The sequence below is a fragment of the Mustelus asterias genome, chromosome 21 (genome assembly GCF_964213995.1).
Source record: "Mustelus asterias chromosome 21, sMusAst1.hap1.1, whole genome shotgun sequence".
Classification (NCBI taxonomy): Eukaryota; Metazoa; Chordata; class Chondrichthyes; order Carcharhiniformes; family Triakidae; genus Mustelus; species Mustelus asterias.
In genome coordinates, this window is record NC_135821.1 from 53,119,354 (window position 1) to 53,143,261 (window position 23,908).

The 23,908-nt window shown below is 39.3% G+C and overlaps 1 protein-coding gene across 2 annotated transcripts in view; it reads right to left on the reverse strand.

Moving 5' to 3' along the window:
* The window catches only part of ago4 (argonaute RISC component 4), a 68,798-nt gene that overhangs the window by 9,263 nt on the left and 35,627 nt on the right, over positions 1 to 23,908 (reverse strand). Inside the window, exons 6-16 of one of the 2 annotated variants that reach the window (XM_078237899.1) lie at positions 22,650 to 22,784; positions 21,581 to 21,668; positions 19,715 to 19,862; positions 18,735 to 18,854; positions 17,303 to 17,431; positions 7,494 to 7,627; positions 6,872 to 7,056; positions 5,782 to 5,941; positions 4,522 to 4,612; positions 3,725 to 3,949; positions 2,355 to 2,489 (exon numbers count right to left, since the gene is read on the reverse strand). In XM_078237899.1, the coding sequence (XP_078094025.1) occupies positions 2,355 to 2,489; positions 3,725 to 3,949; positions 4,522 to 4,612; positions 5,782 to 5,941; positions 6,872 to 7,056; positions 7,494 to 7,627; positions 17,303 to 17,431; positions 18,735 to 18,854; positions 19,715 to 19,862; positions 21,581 to 21,668; positions 22,650 to 22,784 (1,550 nt within the window). Of the gene's footprint in view, positions 1 to 2,354; positions 2,490 to 3,724; positions 3,950 to 4,521; positions 4,613 to 5,781; positions 5,942 to 6,871; positions 7,057 to 7,493; positions 7,628 to 17,248; positions 17,432 to 18,734; positions 18,855 to 19,714; positions 19,863 to 21,580; positions 21,669 to 22,649; positions 22,785 to 23,908 lie in introns of both variants that reach the window. The other variant, XM_078237898.1, reaches the window with a different exon arrangement.

Here is a 23,908-nt window from a genome sequence, read left to right on the forward strand (position 1 = left end):
TGCGGTGGTGGGCGAACTGCAGCGGATCCAGGCAATCTGGGATGCCAGAATTGACTCGTGCCATGACTAACCTTTCTAAGCATTTCATAATGATGGATGTCAGAACCACCAGCCGATAGTTATTAAGACACGCTGCTTGGCTTTTCTTTGGTATCAGGATGATGGTTGTCTTCCTGAAGCAGGTAGGGACCTCAGGTTGTAGTAAAGAGAGACTGAATATGTCTGCGAATACCCCTCCAGCTGGATGCGCAGGATCTGAGTGCTCGTCCGGGTACCCCATCCGGGCTAGTCGCCCTCTGTGGGTTGACGAAGGGTGAAGGCTGCTCTGACATCTGTAATGGTGAATACATCTGAAGTGCAGGATAAACATTCAAACTACTTCTTTGCAACTGGTTTATACCAGAGGAAAAAATATCCAATGAGATTTATATAGCACCTTTAAACATAAAATGAAACCTCTAAGATACTTCATTAAAGGTGTTGGAGGAAATGAATGCCAAGTCAAAGGAGGAGATGTTAGGAGAGGATAACCGAAAGTTTGATCTGGGGTGAATTTTAACAAAGGAATTAAAGATGCGAGGCTGATGGAAACGAAGAGGCCAGAATCCTCCACTTTGAATCCAAGAAAGACAAACTGCAGAAATTTGGAACTGTTGGTAAGAGAAATTTGGTGTCAAGTACACAAATCACAAAAAAAGCAACGATAAAGGCCAGCAGAAAGTTGGAAAGCTGTGAATTGGTGATAACAGCCACACCACCATCACGGCAACTGGTAGAAAATATAACCAGGTAAAGGATGTTCCAATAAGGAGGTGTCAACACCCATGTTTCGAATCATTCAAAACCAAGATGTCAATGTAACCATCCACAAAGAGATCAAGAGTGGTAAGGATCTTATTTACAAAAGTAGTGACATTTTGGACAGAAAAGCAAAATGAGGCAATGAGTGATCCCCAGAACAGTCCAAGAATACAGTAATGGGTACAGTCAGCATGATGGGAAGCTGGTTAGCAAGGGTATCCTTCAGCTGGCATGTTGGATGGGAAAGCTAGAAACACGATAGGGCAATTGGGATTGCAGCTTCAACGAGGCAGTGATGGAAACCTTAAAGGACCCTATAGAGAACTTAGAGTTGCTAACAGAAGTGTTATTCAAGGGGAAATTCACATTTGAGATCAAACATCAGCATTCCCAACTGCTGTTCCAAATCATCCATAGAATCACGGAAACAGAAGCACAGAAAGCAGCCAGCCTATTGTAGCAGTGCCACATTCCAGTCTACGTATGTTACCCCCTCATTCTATCTCTCAATATTTATTGAATCAGCTTTCACCACCTTTTAGGTAGAACATTACAGATCACAGCCAGGTTTTGCTTGGTTTTGTTTGTAGGAGGTAGGTAAGCAATTGTACAATTAGCAGGACCAACTTGCATGTTTCAGTGCCCATAGCAGAGGTCAGTCCTACTGTTTAATTGCAATCATATATCATGTATTTATTAAGCTACAATCATGTCCACAGCCATCAAAAATAATTATTTTGTCCTCTCCATAACTACACATTGCTGGAAGAGTTCTGGTTGTATTTGTAGGAGCTCTTAATTATTTGTAGTCTTTTCACTTGCATAAACTACAGTACTACTACTTAATTAAACATCATGGCATTGTAATTGCTGCCTCCAAGGGGACTGTGGGGTCAGGAGGTTGTAACTGGGTGCTAGTGGTGATAATGATCAGGCAAAACAATGCTTAACATCTTAATAGCAGTGGACTACAAATAAAATGCAATTTTGTAACACCTTTTAAAAAGCATTCTATACGAAAAGCATTCTTAAACGACTTCTTTGCAACTGGTTTTCACCAGAGAAGAATATCCAAAGACATTTATATAGCACCTTTAACTTAAAAAGAAACCTCTAAGATACTTCATTAAAGAAAATGAATGCCAAGTCAAAGGAGGAGATATTAGGATGGGTATTTATTCAGTAAATATCATAAAATTACAATAGATCAATGACAAGTGTACTACGAATTTTTATGGAAAAATAAAACAAGTGCTGTTTGTTTTTCTGCTAATCAATTTTCTTCCCTTCTCTCCTGAAGGCAATTGTAAGGATGCGTGGAAGACTATAGTATCTTGTCTAACTGGTTGCACTGAGACTATTTAACTTGGAATCATGGCTTTTGAGCTCTATCCTAGCTTTCTTCAGATGTGATAGAATTCCAAGAGAGGTTATGGGACAGAGATCACGCTGGACACTCCTGCACCACATGGTTTAATTTCATAACTTGCAGTGCATTTTTACCCAGAGGGATAATTCTGTATAGCATCATATGTGTAAACAAGGACACCTACCCTTTCACTTCTGTCGGCACAGAAAAGTCGAGTATGATGTCGTTTCTGAACAACGAGGTACGTTATGCCAGGTCTGTAGTCCTCCTCCAGGCTGATGCAGGCTTTCCGAATGGCAATAAGCTCAGGCCAGGCCACCTACATGCAGGTTTGAACAAAAAACACAAGGAGTGAAGGTGCAGGAATATTTCCAGTTCAGGTGAATATTATTTCTTTGTTGTACATTTTTCAGCAAATCATTTATTCCTCCAACTCCCATCCTAAAAAATGGCTGGAAATAATTGTTTGAAGTACAACAGCCTTTTAAATTGACCATTTTTTTCCAGGCTAAATAATTTTCTTCCAATCCTTCAATATAACTGCGAATATCCAGAGAGGCTTAAGTACAAATGTGACCACTTCCATTTATGGGAGAGATGGCTGCCACTAGTCAGTGCCTCAACAATGGCAAGATCAAAATCAGTAACTAGTAACTCTCGAATTGAAAACTGAATCTGCATAATCTCAGGAGAGAACTGCCTTGAAGCAGCTGGGCCACTTGGCGAAGGAAAATTAAGGGATAAGATTCATCCCTAATAGTAATCAAAACTCAATCATATAATCTTTACACTGAAAAATTAGGATGGAGTTCAATGTCAAGTTTCAGAAAATTAACATTAATGGCTGAAAACAAAGGATGTACTGAATCCAAAAGCAACGTGAAAACTGGTTGTCGCATTTTCTATATTATAACACAGCCACTTCAAAGAGTACTTTATTTAAAACCCACAAAGAGTTTAGATGGAGTAAATAAAGAGCAACTGTTTCCAGTAGCTAAAGGTCAATAACCAGAGGGCAGAGAGTTGAGATGACTGGCAAAAGTGCCAGAGATGAGAAAAGGAATTACAAGAATTAGGCCAGTCAGCCCATTGAGTCTGCTCCACCATTCAATCACAGCTGATAAGGTTCTCAACCCCATTCTCCCACTTTTTCCCCATAACTTTTGATCCCTTTATCAATCAAGAACCTATTAACCCCATCATAAATGCACTCAATGACCTGGCCTCCACAGCTTTCTGTGGTAATGAATTCCATAGATTCACCACCCTCTGGCTGAAGAAATTCCTCTTCACCTCAGTTCTAAAGGAATTGGAATACACAACCTGAAGGGTGGTGGATATGGATTCAATAGTACCTTTCAAATGGGAATTTGATATATGCATGTAAGAGAAGAAAAAGGGAGAGATATTGGAAAAGAACTAGGAATTGGAACAAAATGGAGTGCTCTTTCAGAGAACTAGCCCAGGCTCAATGTGTCAAATGGCCAGCTTCTACCCAAACCTATTGTATGATTCCATGATTCGCTAAGCACCTCACCAATCTCACACACAAACCTGTTTCATTTGTCCTTCAGAAACTCCACCTCTGTAGTAGATGATGCGTGTTGGCTTGAAGCGGGTTGATTTGTAAAACTGAATTAGGAGCTCCCGCACCATGTTGGACAAATCTTGGATCACCTCTTGACTGAACTGGAGGTCCTGAGAAGTTTCTTGTCTCGATGTCTGCACACGTACTGTTGCACAGTATCGGCTGGGATGTCCATCCATACTACCTACCACCTAAAAAAGGAATCAAATTAAAATCTTAGTATTTAACTGTAGTTTTTGTGGGTTACACAAATGCCACAGCTTCAGAGGCATCTGAGAGGGAGAGACTTTCTTTGAATGTTTAGATACAAGATATGTAGTCGAATACATGTAACATAACTGTTTCCCATTAATAAAGTTTGAAAACCTCCCCAAAGTATGGCATGTTATTTTACTCTTGCATGCTCCTGACCTACAGATGTAATGTTTCCCCCCCCCCCCTTTACTACTTAACTCTCGTCACATGAATATGACGCAATGGGCATTGGCATCTATGCAGTCATTTCTCATAGGAGTCCTAATGGTTACAACGCTCCTGACTGACAACCAAGTTTTATGATGGGAACACATTTTTCAACCAGATAGTGCTCTGGTTGATTTTTCTCTTCTGCTCTGGGTATTAAATTCAAATCAAATGTTTCAACCACTGCCCAGTTAACTTCAATATTTTGTTGGCACTCTTGTAACCCGAAACACATTTTTAGGTTAATCAACTTTCCAACATTGCCAGGAATAGTTTTCTGATGCAGTATTTAACAACTTACAGCAGCAATGGAGGGTTTTTTGCCGTCTCCTGCTGGAGGGTGTGTGACATCAGCTCCCAAGAAGATAACAGGTTGCTGGAACACAGATGGCCTGCATACAACAAAAATCTCTATTTAAAATGCAATACTCGTTTAACATTATAATACTTAACTGATTACTGAACAGTTGTAGTTTAAGTGAATCCTCAAGTTTAACAGATTATAAATATGTTCTCTACCCTAATTAAATTGAGTCATTAAATCTCCAGTGTTGTGATGTCTAGTTGCAATAATCATGCATGTACATTACAAGTACATAGCAGGCAGGATGATCACCCCGAAAATAGCATCCAACGATGAAGTTATAAACTATCTTTCTTTTAGGTTTTAATATTGGCATTAAGTATGCTTTTACTGCAGTGTTCATAACCTGTAGGAAATTTTAGCACGAGTGTATTTTTCCCCAGCATGGTAGCCAAGATGAAGGCGATAAAAGATGCAAAGAAAATCAGAATTACAATTTTGCATCATTAACTTAAACTTCTTTTACATTTAATTACTCTCGACTAGAGTATGTAGATTTCAGGTGTACAAATAATGTTATCTGTATTTCCAAGGGGAGGAAGTGTTTTCTGTACTAATGCATTTTTTACTGATGTTCTACATCAGGTTTGTGCAAAAGAGAGAAAGTCATGTGTGTTTAGTGTGAAAAATGCTTCAAGTTTCTGCTTGGCCTACCAAATGACCCTGACAGAAGATGGAAACGTACGATTGAGGAATGTATCAACATACTTCTTGTTTCCACTTTATAATTCATATGCCTTAACCTAGCTACTCCTCTACAGCTACAACACTCGCAACCCCCAAAGTGGAAAATTGCTAAGGTATGTCATGTTGACAAAAAGCAGGACAAATCCAATCCGGCCTACCTCTTGCTGGGTTAAAATCTAGGGATGCTCAGATGATACTGTGGGTGTACCTAGATCACATGGACTTGAGGTTCAAAACGGTAGCTCACCCCACTACTTTCTCAAGGGCAATTAGGGATGAATAACCTGCCAGCACACTTCATGTAACGACTAATGAGTGTGCTTAAAATCTGCCACCATTGTCCGCCATTCTTTGCTCAACCAATATAAATGAGAAAATAAAATAGTTGATTCCCCTCCTCATTGGCATTCAAGGCACGTTTTTGATTTAGAACTGCTGTGTTGGCATCCATAAGTCGCTGCCCTAAAGCATTGACAATTGGAAAAAAGAGCAAAATTTGAATTTACTCACCGTTGATGAGGTACAAGGACGTTATTGATGCCACCGAGTTTTGCATTGATCTTTAAGCAGAGATTTGATAATGTCTGTGGTGATGTTTTGACTACATTCTTCACCTGAACACATTGTGTTGCCATTCCCAATAGTGTGTCACCCACACGTTTCACTTCAGCTAGAACAGAAAAGCAAGTTTGGAAATGCTTACTATGGGTTCCCAAACAGGAAAAGATCTAAATTCTGCTCCTGCTGACATGAACATTTATGAAAATTATATTCAAAGATATAATCCAAATTATTGTTTTAACAGCTCATCAGAACAAATCTATTTTTGCTAGTAATTTTCACATTAGAATATTCAACTGTACAAAAGTAAAAGCAGATTTTTCATTTTACCAAGCATTTTGTTAGAATTTGATAACCTTCCAATCAGGGTTATGGAAAAATCAAGCAGCGATATTTCAGAGAGATCACTAGCCCTCTATGAAGCAAATGGTCTAAGAGAAAAAAATTAGCCCATTAATAAAAGATTAATTTAACTTGATCTTTAGCCTGTAAAGAAATACTCAAATTATGAATTTCAAATTATGAAATTTCTTGACAGTAACATTTCAAATTATTCTCATTTTTGTTCCCACTTCCCATAATAGCTGGTACAAAAGGGTGGGTCAACATGAGAAATTTGCTGAAACTGCTTCAACTGGCTTTCAGGAAGCACAGATGCAGCATTTGAAGTACTCCAGTCTATGGATTTCCCTTCTGTGAAGAAGTCCATTTCTTAGGAAACTCAGTACGCAGAATTTCAAAATGTGAACTTAAATCTCCAACACCTGTGTCACAACTAAAACTTTGGATAACTCAAAACAGTTCTTACAAGTGCACTACAAAAATGACCAAGACTGAAATGTTTCACATTTAGAGGAACCCAAAGATCCAGAAAAGTTGAACATTGATATGAACTGATGGATGGTTTCAACATTTACATTGTAGCTGCTAAAATAGTTAATTTCCTTATTTAGTCCTCATTGACATCCAGAGTACACCCTCGGTACAAGCTTTGGAAAGATACATTGCAAACAAAAACATACATTCATATTTCACATACCATATACAGGAGTTTTTCCAGGCAGGATGACCACAATCAACTGCAGACCAACATAAGTCATCTTCAAGTGTTTAAACATGGGTTCTACACTGTCGGCACCTTGTGCATATTTACAGAAACATGGCTGCCCCTGAATAGGCATTCCTGCGTCTTTTGAAATCTTACGCAGCTGGTCAGTAAAATTTCTGAAGAGAAAAGCAAAAAGCAAGGAACATAATTAAAGTTTTTATTTGGTGCTCCACATCTGTACTTATACATGTTAAAGTGGCATTGATCAAACAAATCCATTCCCACCTCTACACAGCACTTGGTGACTGAATTTCAACCAACCAGTTTCAATGTGATGCTTTTGCCCTCAAATATCTGGCACAAGTTCACAAGCATTTCAAAGATACAACATTTATCATTTAAAAAATAACAATAAAAAAGGACAATAATCAGGAGTGTATTTTCAATTGTTTAATCCAATTATGCAAACTAAAAAATACAGAAAACCTTGGATTGAAAAAAAGTTAACCTAGATTAATGAGAAATTTTCCAGCTCAATAATTGGAACCAGTGCTCTCCGACAAACATAGAAGCAAATAAACTATAGATTTTAAAAAAGGGACAAGCTGCTTACTTTAAAACTTCCTCCCGGCACTGTTTCTGTGGTGCAAAGCAGGCAACTGCCCAGACTTTGATTTCAATGCCAGCATAGAACTGTTTGCCTCTCATGTCCCACACCCCTTGGTTTGGGGTAGCGACAGTCTTATTCTGAAATAAATGCACAGGGGTTGGGAAGGTGAAAAGAAACCTGTTAAAGACCGACAATCAACGATTACTTCTGTTTCTTTGCACTATTCCCACTCAGAAACCCATGTCCAAAGATGTGGGATCAAGAAGCTTAGACCAGTCTTTATAGTACCCAGAATTGTGGGTATAGTCAAATATCTGTAGAAGTTAACTTATCATGATTTCCAACAGGAATGGGCACAAATTGCTCCCTTACTTATTTTTGGAATGCCATAATGAGGCAGGTAAGCAAACTTAAATTATGCTTGAAACCAAGTCCACAGGCATTAAACTGAACATCGTGCTAACAGGATATCCATTCCCAAAATCCTTATATGGTGCAAGGTTTTGAGCATATTTCTAGTTGCTTCCCAGAGGAAAGTAGAATCTGTGCAAAAAAATGGGAAAAAATTAGCTAAATTTAAGCAGGATTGTGATTGGATTTAATTCGTTTTCCAAAAAAGCTTACGTCTTAAATATAAACTACCCTAAACGCTTCCAAGTGAATATACTAACCCTGCAAATGAATTGATAACATAAAGCTCATGGATCTCTGCAAACAAATCCAATTTGGCTTAAAATGTCCAATAATTTTATAGCAAATCCTGGGTAACAAGGGTGGATTACTAGCTTTTGGGAAATAGTCCTCATTCTTCAAATGAATTACCCTCCCCCAACCATGGGATAAAGTACCCAAATCCAATCACGAATTTAAAAAACCCAGAGGATGCAGTCCTTTTGACAGACTTCAGTTAAATGCAACTGTCTATTCCTGCACACTGTAACTGCAACCCCACATGGCCATCTTCATTATTTTGGATCACAGGGGCAAAGCAATGCAAGGTTCGGAAACAAAATTCCAGTGTCCCATTCCCCTAAACAGGGGAGATTTATCTTCTGACAACTGGCAAAGAATTCTGCAATGTTAATGATTAATAAAACAAGCTTGTGAACTACAAATGTAGCTTACCAGTAGCTAATACAAGCAATGTTAAAGTTTTAAATCAATGAAAACAAATATACTGGAAGGCACAAAGACAGAAGAGTACAGACAATGCCTCCAGAGGATGCAGAATTTATGTAACAGCCATTTGATTAAGGGATAGTTTTCAACTTCCAAACTGTTTCTGTCAGACTGCTTAATATTCACTTACTATGGACAACTTCAACAGTATCATCTTTCATGATAAGAGAAAAAGTTTCAAAATCAAAGATAATAACAAACAGCACTGATCAAACTGTAAATCTACTGGTCAAGTTTAAATGACTGCGGCTCTAACCATTATCAATTGACTCAACACCCAATTGCTTTAACTTATGGAATCAACTCAAATGCTTTTTTGCAGCTCTCCTGCACTTTCTGCATCAGCAAACAATTATGCAGTTAACCAATACACAGCTGTGGCCAGAGTCCTATATACTACCTATGTGAATTGAAAATCTATTTCTCTTAGCCTCTTGGTTCTCCCTACATTATCGGACAAAGTCCAAGTTGGCTTGTGGAGCTCAAGTCTCTTGAAACTATAAAGTCAAAGGAGATCACAAAGAAAACAAACTTTGCAAAAGTATATTTACTGTCCTGATGTATTTCCACACTACTACTGCCACTTTTCTCACTCATCAGCACAAGAAAATTCAAATCATCACTGGTTTAATTATCACTAATAACTGTGGATCCAAAAGAAAATTATCAGCAGATCATACTTTTAAAATCTGCTCCATTGCTCAATAGTATGACCAATCTTTGACCTCAAAATCAACTTTCCCATTCTATCTCCATTTCCCTCAATTCATTAAGTGTCAAAATAATCTATCAATCTCAGGCTTGAATATAATCAACGACTGAACATCCCCAGTCCTCGGGGTAGAGGATTCCAAAGATACTTGACACCATCAGTGAAAAGCTTTTAATATCAATCCTAAGACAATAATGCCTAATCTGGAATCTAATATGATTTTTCAACTGTCCCATTACCACATCCTTTTTAAGATGCCGGACTAAGTGGTCTATAGTTTCCCATTTTCTCTCTCCCTCTTACTTGTTTGGAAGGCCTATATTTGCTGTCTAGAGAATTTTGGAAGATTAAAACTAACGTATCTAGTATTTCTGCAGCCATCTCTTACAACCTGAACACTTAGGTCATCAGGTTCAGAAGGTTTGTCAACTTTTCTTTCCTTTAATTTCTCCAGTACTTTTTAAAAAAACATATTAGCAACATTTAGTTATTCACTCTCTTTAGACATTAAACACAAAATCTGTGTGTTTAATGCCAATGCATTAAATGCATTGTTAGCAATGCTAACAATAGCTAACCCAATGCTGTTACGCCCCACTGTAATTTCACTTAGTCTGGCATCTTTAAAAGGATGTGGTAACGGGACAGTTGAAAAATCATATTAAGCAGAGTCAGCACTCTTATGAAAGGGAAACTGTTTGCCAGATCTATTTGATTCTTTTATGCGTAACTGCAGGATAGTTGAAGGGGAGCCAATGAATGTAGTCTATAAGGATTTTCTAAAAGCACCTGGTAGGGTACCATGCAAGATTGGGGCTCATGGAGTTGAGAGCCATGTAATTTCTCCCGCCCTTGCCTTTAAGGAGATCCACATTTACTTTGGTTAGTTTCTTACTTTTTTTTAATATATGTGTTGCAAGAGCCAAGATCAGAAATGAATCAGCAGAGAGGTTTATAAGACATTTAGCTGCAGCTCAAGGACATGTGGCATGGCGGCACAGTGATTGGCACTGTTGCCTCAGTGCCAGGGACCTGGGTTCAAATCCGGCCTTGGGTGACTGTGTGGAGCTTGCATGTTCTCCCCATGTCTGCGTGGGTTTCCTCTGGTTTCCTCCCACAGTCCAAAGATGTGCGGGTTAGATTGATTGGCCATGCTAAATTGACCCTAGTGACAGGGGGATTAGCAGGATAAATATGTGGGGTTATGGGAATAGGGCCTGGGTGGAATTCTAGTTAATGCAGACTCAATGGGCTGAATGGCCTCCTTCTGTACTGTAGGGATTCTATGATTCTATATGCATCTTATTAGTATAGAGAATAATCCCCAGGGTTAACTCAAAGACATGCTATGAGAGACTCACAAAGCTTTATTCAAGGAATCTGTAAACAAAAGTCAAAATGTTTTCCCTTAATGGAAATTCAGCAACTGTAACCTCAAGCATCAGCTTTATCAAAAACAGATGTAGAGGCTGGGAGCTTTTTTTAAAAAATAGCATGTGTATTATGGCAAGCATCACTACGTCTCTCAGCAGTGCACCTGATGAGCAAGTGTAGGATCACATAACATAGAAAGGAGCCCATTCAGCTCATTGTGTCAATTCTTTGAAAGCGCTAACTAATTGCTTTGGCTTTTTGACATAGACCTACAAAATTTTCAAATATGCACCCCATTCCCCTCCGAAAGTCATGACTGAGTCTTTCAAATAGTGCATTCAAGATCATAGTTTGCTACATCAGTTGTCTTCATCCAATCCGAGAAATTTTGAAAATTTTAAATTTGCATGCCCCGGTTGCTGAACATTCTGCCAGCAGAAACAGCTTTATTGTGTCTAAACACTTAATTTTGAACATTTCTATTCAATCGTTCTTTTAGTTTTCAGAGTTATCTCAGATGAATGGAACATAGTGTGAAAAAGGCCATGGTTGTGGGTTTAATCACACCATTGACCAACTAACAGAATATTCTTAGAGGTCTTGACTGATTAGATGCAGAGGTAATTTCCCCTGGTTGGGGTGTCTAGAACCAAGAGTGATAATCTCAGGATTAGGGTCTAGCCATTTAGGACAAAATAAATTTATTCAGAGGATAGTGAATTTTTGGTATTCCACCCAACAGGGTTGCGAAAAGACAGCGATTGAGTAAGTTTTAGATAGGTAGCTTTTTGGATAATAAAAGAATCAAGGAATATAGAGATGGGGCAGAAAAAAGGGAGATGAATTAGAAGTTCAGCCATGATCTTATTGAATGGCGGAGCAGGACACATGGGGCTATAAAACCTACTACAGCTCCAATATATATCCTTAACCTTCTTTGCTTCAAGAAAAATTCCAGTTTCCAGAGTCTCCCCTGACACCCTGCCATAAAGGAGGTTCCTCATTGTTGGCTTAATTCTATTATTGCTGGTCGATAAACCATTTCAGGTGAAGTTTATTTATTTTCAAGTTTATTTATTTGTGTCACAAGTAGGCTTACATCAACACTGCAATGAAGTTATTGTGGAAAATCCCCTAGTCGCTACACTCTGGCGCCTGTTCGAGAACACCGAGGGAGAATTTAGCATGGCCAATACACCTAACCAGCACGTCTTTCAGACTGTGGGAGGAAACCAGAGCGGCTGGAGAAATTCCACGCAGACATGGGGAAAACGTGCAAACTCCACACAGACAGTGACCCAAGCTGGGAATCAAACCTGGGTCCCTGGCACCTAGGGCAGCAGTGCTAACTACTGTGCCACCCGTGAGACTTGTATACAAGACTAAAAACACTTTTAGGTCTGTTTGAAGAGGAGCTCCTTTTTCTCAAAGGAAGGATGTTGTATCATAATTTGACTGCTTTTCACAAGTTAACTTCTGGACCAGAACTTAACTGGTCCCACAGGGGAGTTCATTGCCTTCCAAGCATAGAGTGATGTTAGCAACAAATACATACATCAAGATGCAGTCAATACATTTAAAGAAATGGTGGAAGGAAATTTTAAAAAAACAGATGAGCTCATCCAATGTGTTCAAATAACATAAGCTGGGAGATTCTGAAGAGTTCGGATAACATTCAATGCAGTGGCTGAATTTCCCTCCGCTCTAATTTACCAATAACAAATTTCAAGGAAAAGTCTTGGTCTGATGCAAAGCATATTTAATGCTGTGTGCCTAGTCTTTCACTGCAGGACTATAGAAGTGAAAGTAGAGAAAGCGATTACCTAGCTTGTGTTCCTTTTACCAGCATAACCTCGAATTTTGACACTAAACAAATTAATCCAGCATTCTCTGGAAGCTTTTGACAGAATGAAAACTTATGGTCCAAGACAGGATCATGACACACGTAACTAATTATGAGACAAGATATCCAACTATTTACACAAGTTAGAATCTAAGGCTCGTGTGTTTAATTGAAACACGTTTTATAAATCTACCAGAAACTGTCATAAAAATTCAATTGGTTGAAACCGCTTGATCTTAAAAGAAAACAAACCTGTCCACAAGTAGGAAGCAATGCACAAGCAACAGCTGCAAGGGTCAAAGATGGCCACGAGGGCAGGGTAGTCAAAAGGACAAAGTTTTTAAACTGGGCTTTGCAAAAATGAAGGTTTGCACATTGCAACTTGTGCAATTTGTTTATTTCCCACTCAAGCTAAGTTACATGGAGGGCAATGTAGGAATGGGAAATGAATGATAATTGAAGAAATATGTATTTTATAAATGAAATCTCCATCAAGCACTTCACACACATATAGGAATAAGGGTTCAACTTGCAAACCCTACTCAGTCCTGCTGAGCTTTTTGAACAATTTTGTTTTCAACAATTATACAGCTGCACAAGAGAGCCGCAACTGAAGCGGCTTGTTTAGCTCTCATAGCTATCAGAGAAACACTACAGTAGATATAGCTCAGTTTTTGTATCCAGGTGCTTGAGCCAACTGGCAGATTCAGACGGTCATCTCTAGAGTGGTTTCGGAGTGTATTATGACAGAGGCATACTCCTCCCAATTCAGGAAATACTACCTAAAAATACTTATTTCGAAATATTAAAGGTTTGGGGGGGGGGGGGGTGGTGTCACATGATATAAGCACAGGAATGGTTGTATTTTCACGAGCTCTGGCACTAATCATATTTTAATTAGTTTTTTTTAAATCCTGATGCACAACCCACAATTATCCAATCCTGATGTGCATAATCTGTGCTGTGATCCTAGAAGATCCTGGCTAAATTTTGGCGAAGGGGAGCGAAGTCAAGTCCAGAAAATTCTTGTCTGATCGAGGTGGTAGACAGCCAGGGTGGCCGTTTTGCTGGTGAGCAGGCCTACGCTTCAGTGATGCTGTTGGCATCGAGCTGGTGATTGTCATTATGGATGAAGTTGTGGACGACTGTCCCAGCTCCCTGGCACACATTTCTGGTGCTTCTTTTAATGAACTGCGAGATATCCTAAAGAGAATGGATGTAGCAGAGAAGAGAATCCCATCAATGGAAAGAGCAGTTTCCTGGGTGAAGTTTCATCTTCAGTTTGTAGAAACCCTGCTGCATGGTGTGTCATTCATCCTTAATGACTTGGGGAGATGGGGCCGGAGGAAAGAGTGTCAGTGCTTTCAGTCTCCCGAGGGGTGCTGGGGATGAACTTCCAGCTGAATTGGGAAGTGGCTGCCATGCTTTCACTTGATTTGAGGGCTGGGCATCTCGGTTTCAATTAAGCATATGGTATCCGGTCTTTGAGGCATGTGATCCGTCAATCGAAGACTCCGCCCACTGGTCCTACGTTATCTTGCCCTCTTTGTTCCTCAAGGAGGGTTGGAGATGGCTGGACATGTCAGGTCCTTGCCACCCACCAGGGCCTAGGCTTTTCTTTGTTAGGGCTTTGAGATGATGACATGGTAGAGGCTTTGGTGAAACTCTGGATGTTGTTCGATGACTTGACCTTTTTAAGTTTCATGGATGGTTATATTATCCTGCAGTTCATCTTTAAGGCTGAACTTTGTTCCCGAAGATTATAATCCTGATTCGGTGATTGTCTTTTATCCTGACACGGGTGTATTATATATGAGCACAGAGGCGTTTGTCACCTGTGATCCTATTACACTGCAAAAATCAGGATTGTCTATTATCTTTTTGGATGGTATTCGTCCACTGGCGTGCTCCGGCAGTGGAACAAGGGAAGTGGTAGCTTAATTGTTTTAGAGTCTCCTTTCCATTGGGGAGCATATAGAGTTGGTTGTATGACATGATGGTTGTGTGGTATTTACCTGGTTTGTTTTTTCTTTTATTTGTTGCAATCCTTGCATTTACACTGAGGGACTACAACTTTTGGTACCTTTCACTTTATTTTTTTGATGAGTAATGCCACAGCAGGGTGTTGTATGGATGGTTTGGTGCAGAGATGGTTGATATGGTTTTTATAACTTCTCGTTGTGGTTAAGGCAAGTCCCCCATTAAAACTATTGTGGTCATGTTTTTCTTTTGTATTTTTGCTAATTTGGGATTAGGGAATTCTTGCTTTGTTTCTGGAGAAAGTACGGACAGATCATGTATCCTGGAAAAGACTGTGCCTTTTTTTGTCGCTGGTGTCTCTGGTGTTGTTAGAGTAGGGGAACTATGTTATGGTGCACACCTGGGGGTAACTGACTTATCCTTGAATGTGTAGCCATGTTAGGTTGATCTATTTTGATTTAGCTATGTGGGTGGTGGCAATAATTGTTTGTTTGCTTGGCTCATGGAAGGGATTATTCAGTTGGGGTTTCTCTGATTTTGGAGGGGGGGGGTAATGGGTGGAATCTCATTGATGGCGAGGCCTAAAATGGCACGTTTGGGATACCTAGAGAAGGGGGTAGTTTGCTTTGTTCAATGTATTGGGGTGATGAGAGTATTCTTGGCTTGTTGGCCCTTATTTTAGGGTGTCATTGAGCAGGTTAGGCCAATAGTGGCTTAATTATCTGGGTCGGGGGAAGGTACGTTGGACAGGGAAGTTGGTTGCCGTCCTCCAAGACGTTCCCTTTTGGGGGCTTCTGGACTGTTTTCTCTCCAGAGATTTGGCTCCCCAGGGGATGTAATGTCCTGTTGGTAGTGGGGCCAGAGTACAAGTCTGGGGAATATGGTTCAGTGTTGTTGGAGTCTCCTTTCACTTGGAGGTTAGATCGCCCCCTCCAAGTGGTCTTATGTGGAGACTTCCAGTCTGTCCATCTTCTAGGTTTGGGCTCCCCTTTGGGGGCAGTGTGCTGTTCCTGCTGAGGTGGCGCTGTTCTGTTTTTGGTATCCTTTCTGCAAAAGTGTGTGTGTGTGTATGTGGAGAGAGTCCGTCTGACATCTACTGGATAATCCTGATGCTCCTGTGTCTCTTTGGGCCTTCCATTCTTCATTTAAGTTGGTAGGGTGTTGAAAAAGCCTGGTTACACTTAACCCTGGAGAGTTTCCATTGTCTTGTTGGGAGCGAGGTACCCAGAGATATCCTGTTGATGGGTGTCTTGACGATTCTTCTCCATTTTAGTGGGGCTTCTTTAGAGGAAAATGGTTCAAGTTTCCCGGTAATAGGAAGACTAATTGGTGCCTCTGATATGGCTGGTGAATGGGGCAGAAGTTTGTTGGGTTGCAAGCCTAGGCGAGGTGAATGAATCCTTGGCTTACTGGTTTCTGTATCTAAGAGCATACACTGCCATGCTACATTTTTGTACCAGTATTCTGGTGTTCCCCTTTTCCTGGTTATTCTTTCATTGTTTGGAGGTTCTGGGATGTTGAGTTAGGCCTGGTTGGTTGCATATTATCCTATAAGGCAGGGGTCTCCAAACTACGGCCCGCAGCGGGCCACATCCGGATCGGAGTTTGGAGACCGCTGCTGTAAGAGATCCCATATATGGTGTAGTTCTGCCTCAGTTATCCTTTGGAGGAGGGTGTGCACTATGGGGCCATGTTCTCATGATTGTATCCTGTGATCTCCTCTTTGCATCCTTTATCCATACAAGAGGAGACTCTGACTACAACAATTGCAATGATTGATAATTGGAATAATTTGTATGAATATTTGCTGGTCTTTTCTGTATGCTTATGTGGAATAATGGCCAATCTGTACTGTATCACAGTTTGGGGGATTTGTTGAGTTTTGTGGCAAATGAAAAAACTTAATTCTTTAAACAAATTACACTAAGTGCTAAAATGGCAGCGACCAATTGTGTGACCAGGATTAAATTTGCAGCTTCAATTGCTAAATGAGAAATGTTATTTGCACATATAAAAATGAAAACACAGACACTTTTAAACCAGTTTTTAGTGCTGATAGATCTTCCATTTTTAAATTCAGATGGAAAAATAAAATATTTCAAACCTGAAATTGGATGCTACTATGTTGTGAATAAAAAGTCTCCCCTGGAGCATTTTTTTTAAGTTTAACATAAAATTAACTGATTGAAAAATATGAACAAACTCCAATTGTCAAAGATAACTATTTCTCTCCCATATCCATAACTCCACTTTCTGATGGAAAGAATATTGATTTAGCTGTCATTTTTCACAGCGATGTAGAATTCTTAGCCAATGCAAATAGCTGAGTTTCTGTTTGGGCACTGAAATTAGTTATAAATTTGAAACACTTAAAAAAGCTAGTATATAGAAAATACTTCACAGAAAAATTTTACCACCAACATATTTTCTCTCCTCAGAGATAATCTCCATGGTTTTGTCTCCATGAGGAAGAAAGGAAACTTAAGTACAACATGAAATCTATTTTGGACAGTACTTTGGACACTGTCAAATATAGCAGAGCAGCAGCTTCCAAATGAAGCAAAGATTTTAACTTGCCAGAATTAAACAGTTGCTGGTAAATACTTTTGCTTAAAATAGTTTTGCTGTATAGCTCATACATATTGCGTAGCAGTGTGCTATATCACTTACTTCAAGTCCTGTGCATTCACAATTCCAGCTGCTTCCGTCCAACATCAGACTTACCCTGCCTCCATACTGGAGCATCGGTGCAGGCAGCACCCGACCTGTAACCTCAGTCATTTCATTATGAACGACAATACCAAACTCCTTTAAATATGGATCTGGCCCGCCAATCATACTGTTACTCTTCACCTTTAAAAAAGAAAACAAGTATTCCAAAAGTTATTTTCCAAGATACATTTTAACGATAGAGGTTTAAAGTGCTATTTTAATGGCAAACGTTTACAGGATAATAGGTGTACTTCATGCCACTTTCATAATTTGACAAAAAAATTACAGCTCAGTAGCCTTCATGAGGCTCAATTACAGACATTTTGGCAACAAGTTGCAATTCAATTAGGTGGAAGGGACAAGTGACCAAAGGAAACACATTGACTGTATTTTCTGATTTTGCACAACAAAATGTGTTGATTTACAGTGGCTCAGATTTCCACAAATGGAATAAAATAATTTCACTAGAGTTTGTTTGAACAGTCTTCTGCTTTGCAAAGATCAGGTTAATCATAATTGTGGGTACAAGTGAAATACAGTGCTGGATATTCAATAGTACTAGCCATCAATCATGAGCAGCGAATGTAGGTGCAACACAGTTAATTGTTCAAATTTGAAGGATTTTTACTCAAAGGAGGTCATTGTGCATGCCAAATATGAAATGTCACATTTTTACATGGTGCTTAAACGAGAATGGCAAGCAACATAGTAAAAGACAAACAAATAAAAACATGTAAACAGAAAGCGCACAATTTTCTGAAGTGCAGAGTTGTGTTTTAGCCGTCAATTAACACAGTTCTTGTTTTTTTAAAAAAATCAAGTGATCTGCAGTCCTAGGAGTTCCTGAAATTAAGCAATTCAGAAAGATACACCCTCCATATTTGACTGTTGTGGCAATGCTTCACTTGAATCTTATTCAGAATGTTACTGGATAAAAACTGCTTCCCTTTCAAAAGGTCAAAGCAGAAGAATCTCAAACTATCACAAAGTTTAATTCCCCCACCCCCGGCCTTCAATTTTCTTTTACAGGAATATGTTGCCAGATACTGGGAGACTCCCAGAAAAATCAAGGTACCATAAGTGAGGTGAGTGCCATTCTCAACCACGGTCATACAGACACACTTTCCAACAGAAATCAAAATTACAGGCAGGAATCTTGTATGATCATTTCCCCATCCCTAACTCAGGATCATGAGGCCAAATATTCTAACCATTACACTAAATTGGAGATCAGCTAATTCAGAGACAAAGGGGCAAATGAACAACTCTCCCATCTTCGTGCTTCAGTGTAAACAAATTTCTTCAAATTCAATAAATCAAAAAAGGTGTTTATTTTCCATTAGCTGCAAAAAATTCTGTTTTCAACATGAGCTCAGCTCTAGGTGAATTTGCACCATATCTCTTAAAAATGATAATCCAAACTTTAAATTTTACTCTCACTTACTAGACGACTAATCTCCTCTTGTCGGTCGGGCGCTGATCGTGCTGTTGCTTTGATCATTGTTGACGTTTGATTGTCTGTTAGTTTCTTGATACAACGCTGCCCGGCTACAATGTTACATACCTACAAATGGAAATTGGCACAATAAATTCATATATTTAGAAGTTTTTTATTTTTAGCATGCCTTACAAAACCAGGTTACAATATGCATAGATATTAAATGGGTATCTTTCCCTCAATTAATCTAAATGGGTAATATTTACGATGTGATGTAGAGAAGGGAGAACACAAGATATTGGACAATTGCTTGTTGGTCTGAACTACTAAAATGATAGAATGGTTACGCAGACAGTACAGAAGGAGTCCCCTCAGCCTATCTAGTCTGCTGTAGCTCTGTGCAAGAACAATTTAGCTAGTTCTATTCTCCTGCCCTTTCCCCGTAATACTCATTTCCTTTTGTATTTCAGATGCTCCTCCAATTGCCACAAGTAAATCTGCTTCCACCATCCTCTCACTCAGTACATTGCATAACTGAGAGGTGAGGGTTTGGAAAGAAGTTTCTCAAGTCAACTTTGGTTCTTTTGTCAACACTCCAAATCTGTATCTCCTGTTTCTTGACCATTTTTACTGACACCCGGTAATGACATTTTCTTCCCCTCCTACCACCAGACTGAAGCAACGGCTAGAATCATAGAATCCCTACAGTGCAGGAGGCCATTTCGCCCATTGAGCCTGCACCGAGGACAATCCCACCCAGGCCCTATCCCTGTAATCCCACGTATTTACCCTGCTAGTCCCCCTGACATTAAGAGGCAATTAACTATGGCTGATCAACCTACTCTGCACATTTATGTGCAACGGTAACGTTAAACAAAATCTTTTAATAGTCCATGGGAAACGTGGAAGCTTGCAGGTGACTCCAATAGTTGAACTTCATTACAATTTCTCACTTTAATATACAAATCCCTCCATTTTAATCTTACCTCAAGTGGCAGATAGGTGTGCTTCTGCTCTTGTCCCACCTGTAAACAAGGTAGGTGAGGATACTTAAGCTGCAAATTGTACTTTTGTTTGAAATACTGTGCCACTGTACATTCCATTGCTTGCCCATTTTCCAGTTGCAGAGGAAACCTGGTGAGGCCAATAATTGAAAACCATGAGGAAAGGCAATGTTATTTTGATGCCAGGTGGTCAATACAAAGAAAGATTGCACATGACAAAGAGGTGGATTCAAAAATGTTTACACACGCAGATATCAGTGATGCAAAGAATGTGTTACAAAACCACAATATCAAAAGGCATTTAGGCTGGAATTGGTACATCTTAAAATCCTCAAGTGGAAGAGGAAAAATGAATCCATGAACATGAGTTTCAATTCAGGATTCCAATTCAGGATTCCAGGGGCGGCACGGTAGCACAGTGGTTAGCACTGCTGCTTCACAGCTCCAGGGTCCCGGGTTCGATTCCCGGCTCGGGTCACTGTCTGTGTGGAGTTTGCACATTCTCCTCGTGTCTGCGTGGGTTTCCTCCGGGTGCTCCGGTTTCCTCCCACAGTCCAAAGATGTGCGGGTTAGGTTGATTGGCCAGGTTAAAAAATTGCCCCTTAGAGTCCTGGGATGTGTAGGTTAGAGGGATTAGCGGGTAAAATATGTGGGGGTAGGGCCTGGGTGGGATTGTGGTCGGTGCAGACTCGATGGGCCGAATGGCCTCCTTCTGCACTGTAGGGTTTCTATGATTTCTATGATTTCTATGATAAAAAGAAAACGGTCACAAAAGCATTCTATAAATTCATCTTCCAAACTACCCGTGTTAATTTGATTAATCTTTGTATGGATGGACCGAAGTCCCCCGTAGTATTACATTGCCTTTGTTACAAGCTCCAGTTATTTCATGCTTAATGCTCTGTCCAATGATGTAACTGTTAGGGGACCCAAAAGGCTATTCCTTTTTTGAGTTTTCTGACCCACGTAATTCCTAATCACCATCCAATCTTCTAAAACAAGATCCTGCCTCTCTGCTAATAAAGGGGTGGGCCATTTAGAACCGAGATAAGGAGGGTTTTTTTCACTCAGTGGGCAGTAAGCCTTTGGAATTTTCTACTCCAGAGGGCTGTGGAGGCTCAGGTCATTGAGCATATTAAAGAATGAGATCGATAGATTTCTAGGTAGTAAAGACATGGAGATAGTGCCAGATAATGGCCTCGAGGTGTAGAAGATCAGCCATGGTTTAACTGAATGGCAAAGCAGGCTCAAGAAGCCAAATTGCCTCCTCCTATTTCCCAAGCTCCTACTGTTCTTACATCATCCTTTATAATGAAGGCTCCTCTTCCTTCTTTTCCATTCTGCCTGCCTTTTCGAAATATTGTGGGTGCCCCAGAATATTTGTTTCCCCAACCATGGTCACCCTGTAACCATATCTCAGCTACCCAAATTGCTGTTTAACTTGTACAAGTTGTAAGTTTTCTGCTTACTGGATGCGGTAAGTGAAGCCAGCATTAATTACATAAAAGGCAATTAAAATTTATACTTTTAAAAATTGTACTGACTGAAATTAGTAGCCATGAAGCAAAGATGCTTACAAGAGCGTTTTCATACATGTTTTCACAAACAGGAGTAGGGATTTATATGCAAGTGTTTACAGTGAGGAATTTAACCCTGCGCCACTAATACTTCAGCATCTTATGATCACTATATTTTAACCAAGCATCCCAGGTTATTACCTAATAGACTTAATCAGTATTTCATGAAAGTGTAATGTCCACATGTTTAGTGCTCAAATCTTCTCTAGTTAGTTCAACTTTGCTGTACTGGTGCAGGAAGTATGGATATTACACAGGAGAGCATACTCACGTCTGGTGACTGGCCGGCCGTCGGGTGACATTACATACTCTGTATTTCCTTTTCATTTGTCCACAGTGAGTTACCTCCACTTTCAGACCTAATAACAAACAGAACAGGTCAATAAGAGTTGCAGAAAGCAGGACTAGCATTTGTTACAAATTTTCATTATATTTATCTTTTGTTGCTTGCGGCACAAGAATTGTATTTGCAAATTCCTAGAAAGATCAAGATATTTTGAAAGATAGAATTCCAAGTACATAGCTTAAGCATGCAGTTGGACTGTGCTGGTGGTGGCATTATTGTATGTCCACAGCAGCATATTATAAGTTTATAGCGCAACTGCAAAAAGTACAGAAGGGAAATGGTGCATGATAACCCTCATATATTTCTATGATAATTGAAACTGATATTTACAAAACATAGCAGCTTTTTGTTCTAAATGTTGAACCCAATTTAGAAACCAGAATATTGAGAGATGTGAAAGTATATATTCCATCCTGTTTCCACAAAAAAATAAACAGATACAGCAAACCAATTAAATTGAGGGAATTAGATGATTTTAATAAGGATGCCATTAATTGTTATGCAGTACAAACTCTTATTTTGTATTTCAAAGCATGGCATTCATGTAAACAATTTTCCATTTCTTTGTTGTATGCAATTCATTGGAGTCACGAGTTATAAAATAACTGCTGAGAAATAGCAGTTCACACAACTTTAAAAATATATTAAATATATTTTAGAATAGACATTCATGGCTCAAATTCAATTTTTAAACAAAAACTTATAAAGTGAACAGACTGCAAGAATATACATCACGAACAGAAAATTGGATCATGTGGAACTAATTGAGGATTTAGCAAACTTACTAAGTAAAGTGTTGATAGTTGGCAATCATACCACAATGGTACGTTTCTATTGCCTACTAAAAAAAAGTCTTGGTTCACTGGATTTTAATAGTCCAAATAATTGAGTTCAAAGTAAGAGTTTCATAAAAATTAGGCCACTTTTCCATAAACAGCTGAACATTCTCTATTGCAGCAATTACAAAATTGCTTCTTAAAGTGTTCAACATTACCTCTTATTTCTTTGGTAAACTTTACACGCTGAGAGTCAGTTAGTGGTTTGGTTTGCTCATTGATGTTCTGAATGTCTAGCACCTCACACATGAATTCAATGACTGGCTGAGCTCTGTAAAACGCAGTTGCAGATACTGGAAGATACAAGATAATCATCAGTTTCCAAAAATCAGCTCAGGCTTCAAATTCCCTGCAGTTCTCTCCCAGCACTTTGCAACTATTAATGCCCTTCAGGTGGCAGGAGCGTGGGGCAAGCTCAGAGTTCATGAGCAACAGGCTGAATTGAGACAATGTAAGGAGCAAGGAGAGTGCATTCTCTCACGTTTCCTTCTCTCCTTGCCGGCTAAACAAAATAGAAAACCCACCTGCAACTTCTTCAGCAGTCAAATTCAGAACTGATGAAATGTAGGTAAAATTATTCAAAGTCTCAGGGCACTCTCTCATGCTGAAAAACTAGATTAAAAATATACATACGCACTTCAAAGTGTCAAGATATTTCTTAGTTTACATAATTCCTTCTATACAAGTTATACTTGGTACACAAGGTACAAGTTGTGCATTAATTTTTAGGGAGCAAAGATTTATTTTGCGGCAAAAGAAAATTCAGTACACTAACACCGCTTTTTAAAAAAGTAACTGTACATTCGGCTACTGAGTAGAAAACACTTGCGCTCATATCGTGCATTTCACGACCACTGGACTTAAGTACTTGATTGGCTGTAAAGTGCTTTGAGATGTGCAGTCACTGTTGTGTCACAAGCCAAGACGAATATATATACCATGGAGCATTTCAGATCACTGCACAAAGCATCCAAAATTCATTCACACAATATTCTCTCAGATTTTGCAGTAAAGATAATAGTGAGGCAATCAGTGGTCAGAGCAAATTGGACAGCAAGTTCCAGTGACTGCACATGTACAGTTAAACAAAAATCAGAAGTTGATATCCAAACTGCCCTGCTTCTCCATAAGTTACACTACAATCAGTATCATGCTGGAGTACTCAGCTTGAAACACATGGAATGGCTTGATGTTGTGATGGTTACATAATAAGTACCCAATGGCCTCACCGGAAAAAAAGCTATGGCTTGCCCATTCCTGTATCAGTACATTTTGTAATGATGCATCAAGTTAATGGTTGATGAACAACCTCTGTGATACCGAAAGTTAAGAGATGCTTCTTATTTCTTAAGATTTTTAAATAATAAAAAATTAAGTACATTTCACTTTCCTTGTTTCATCTCAATCCCATCATTTT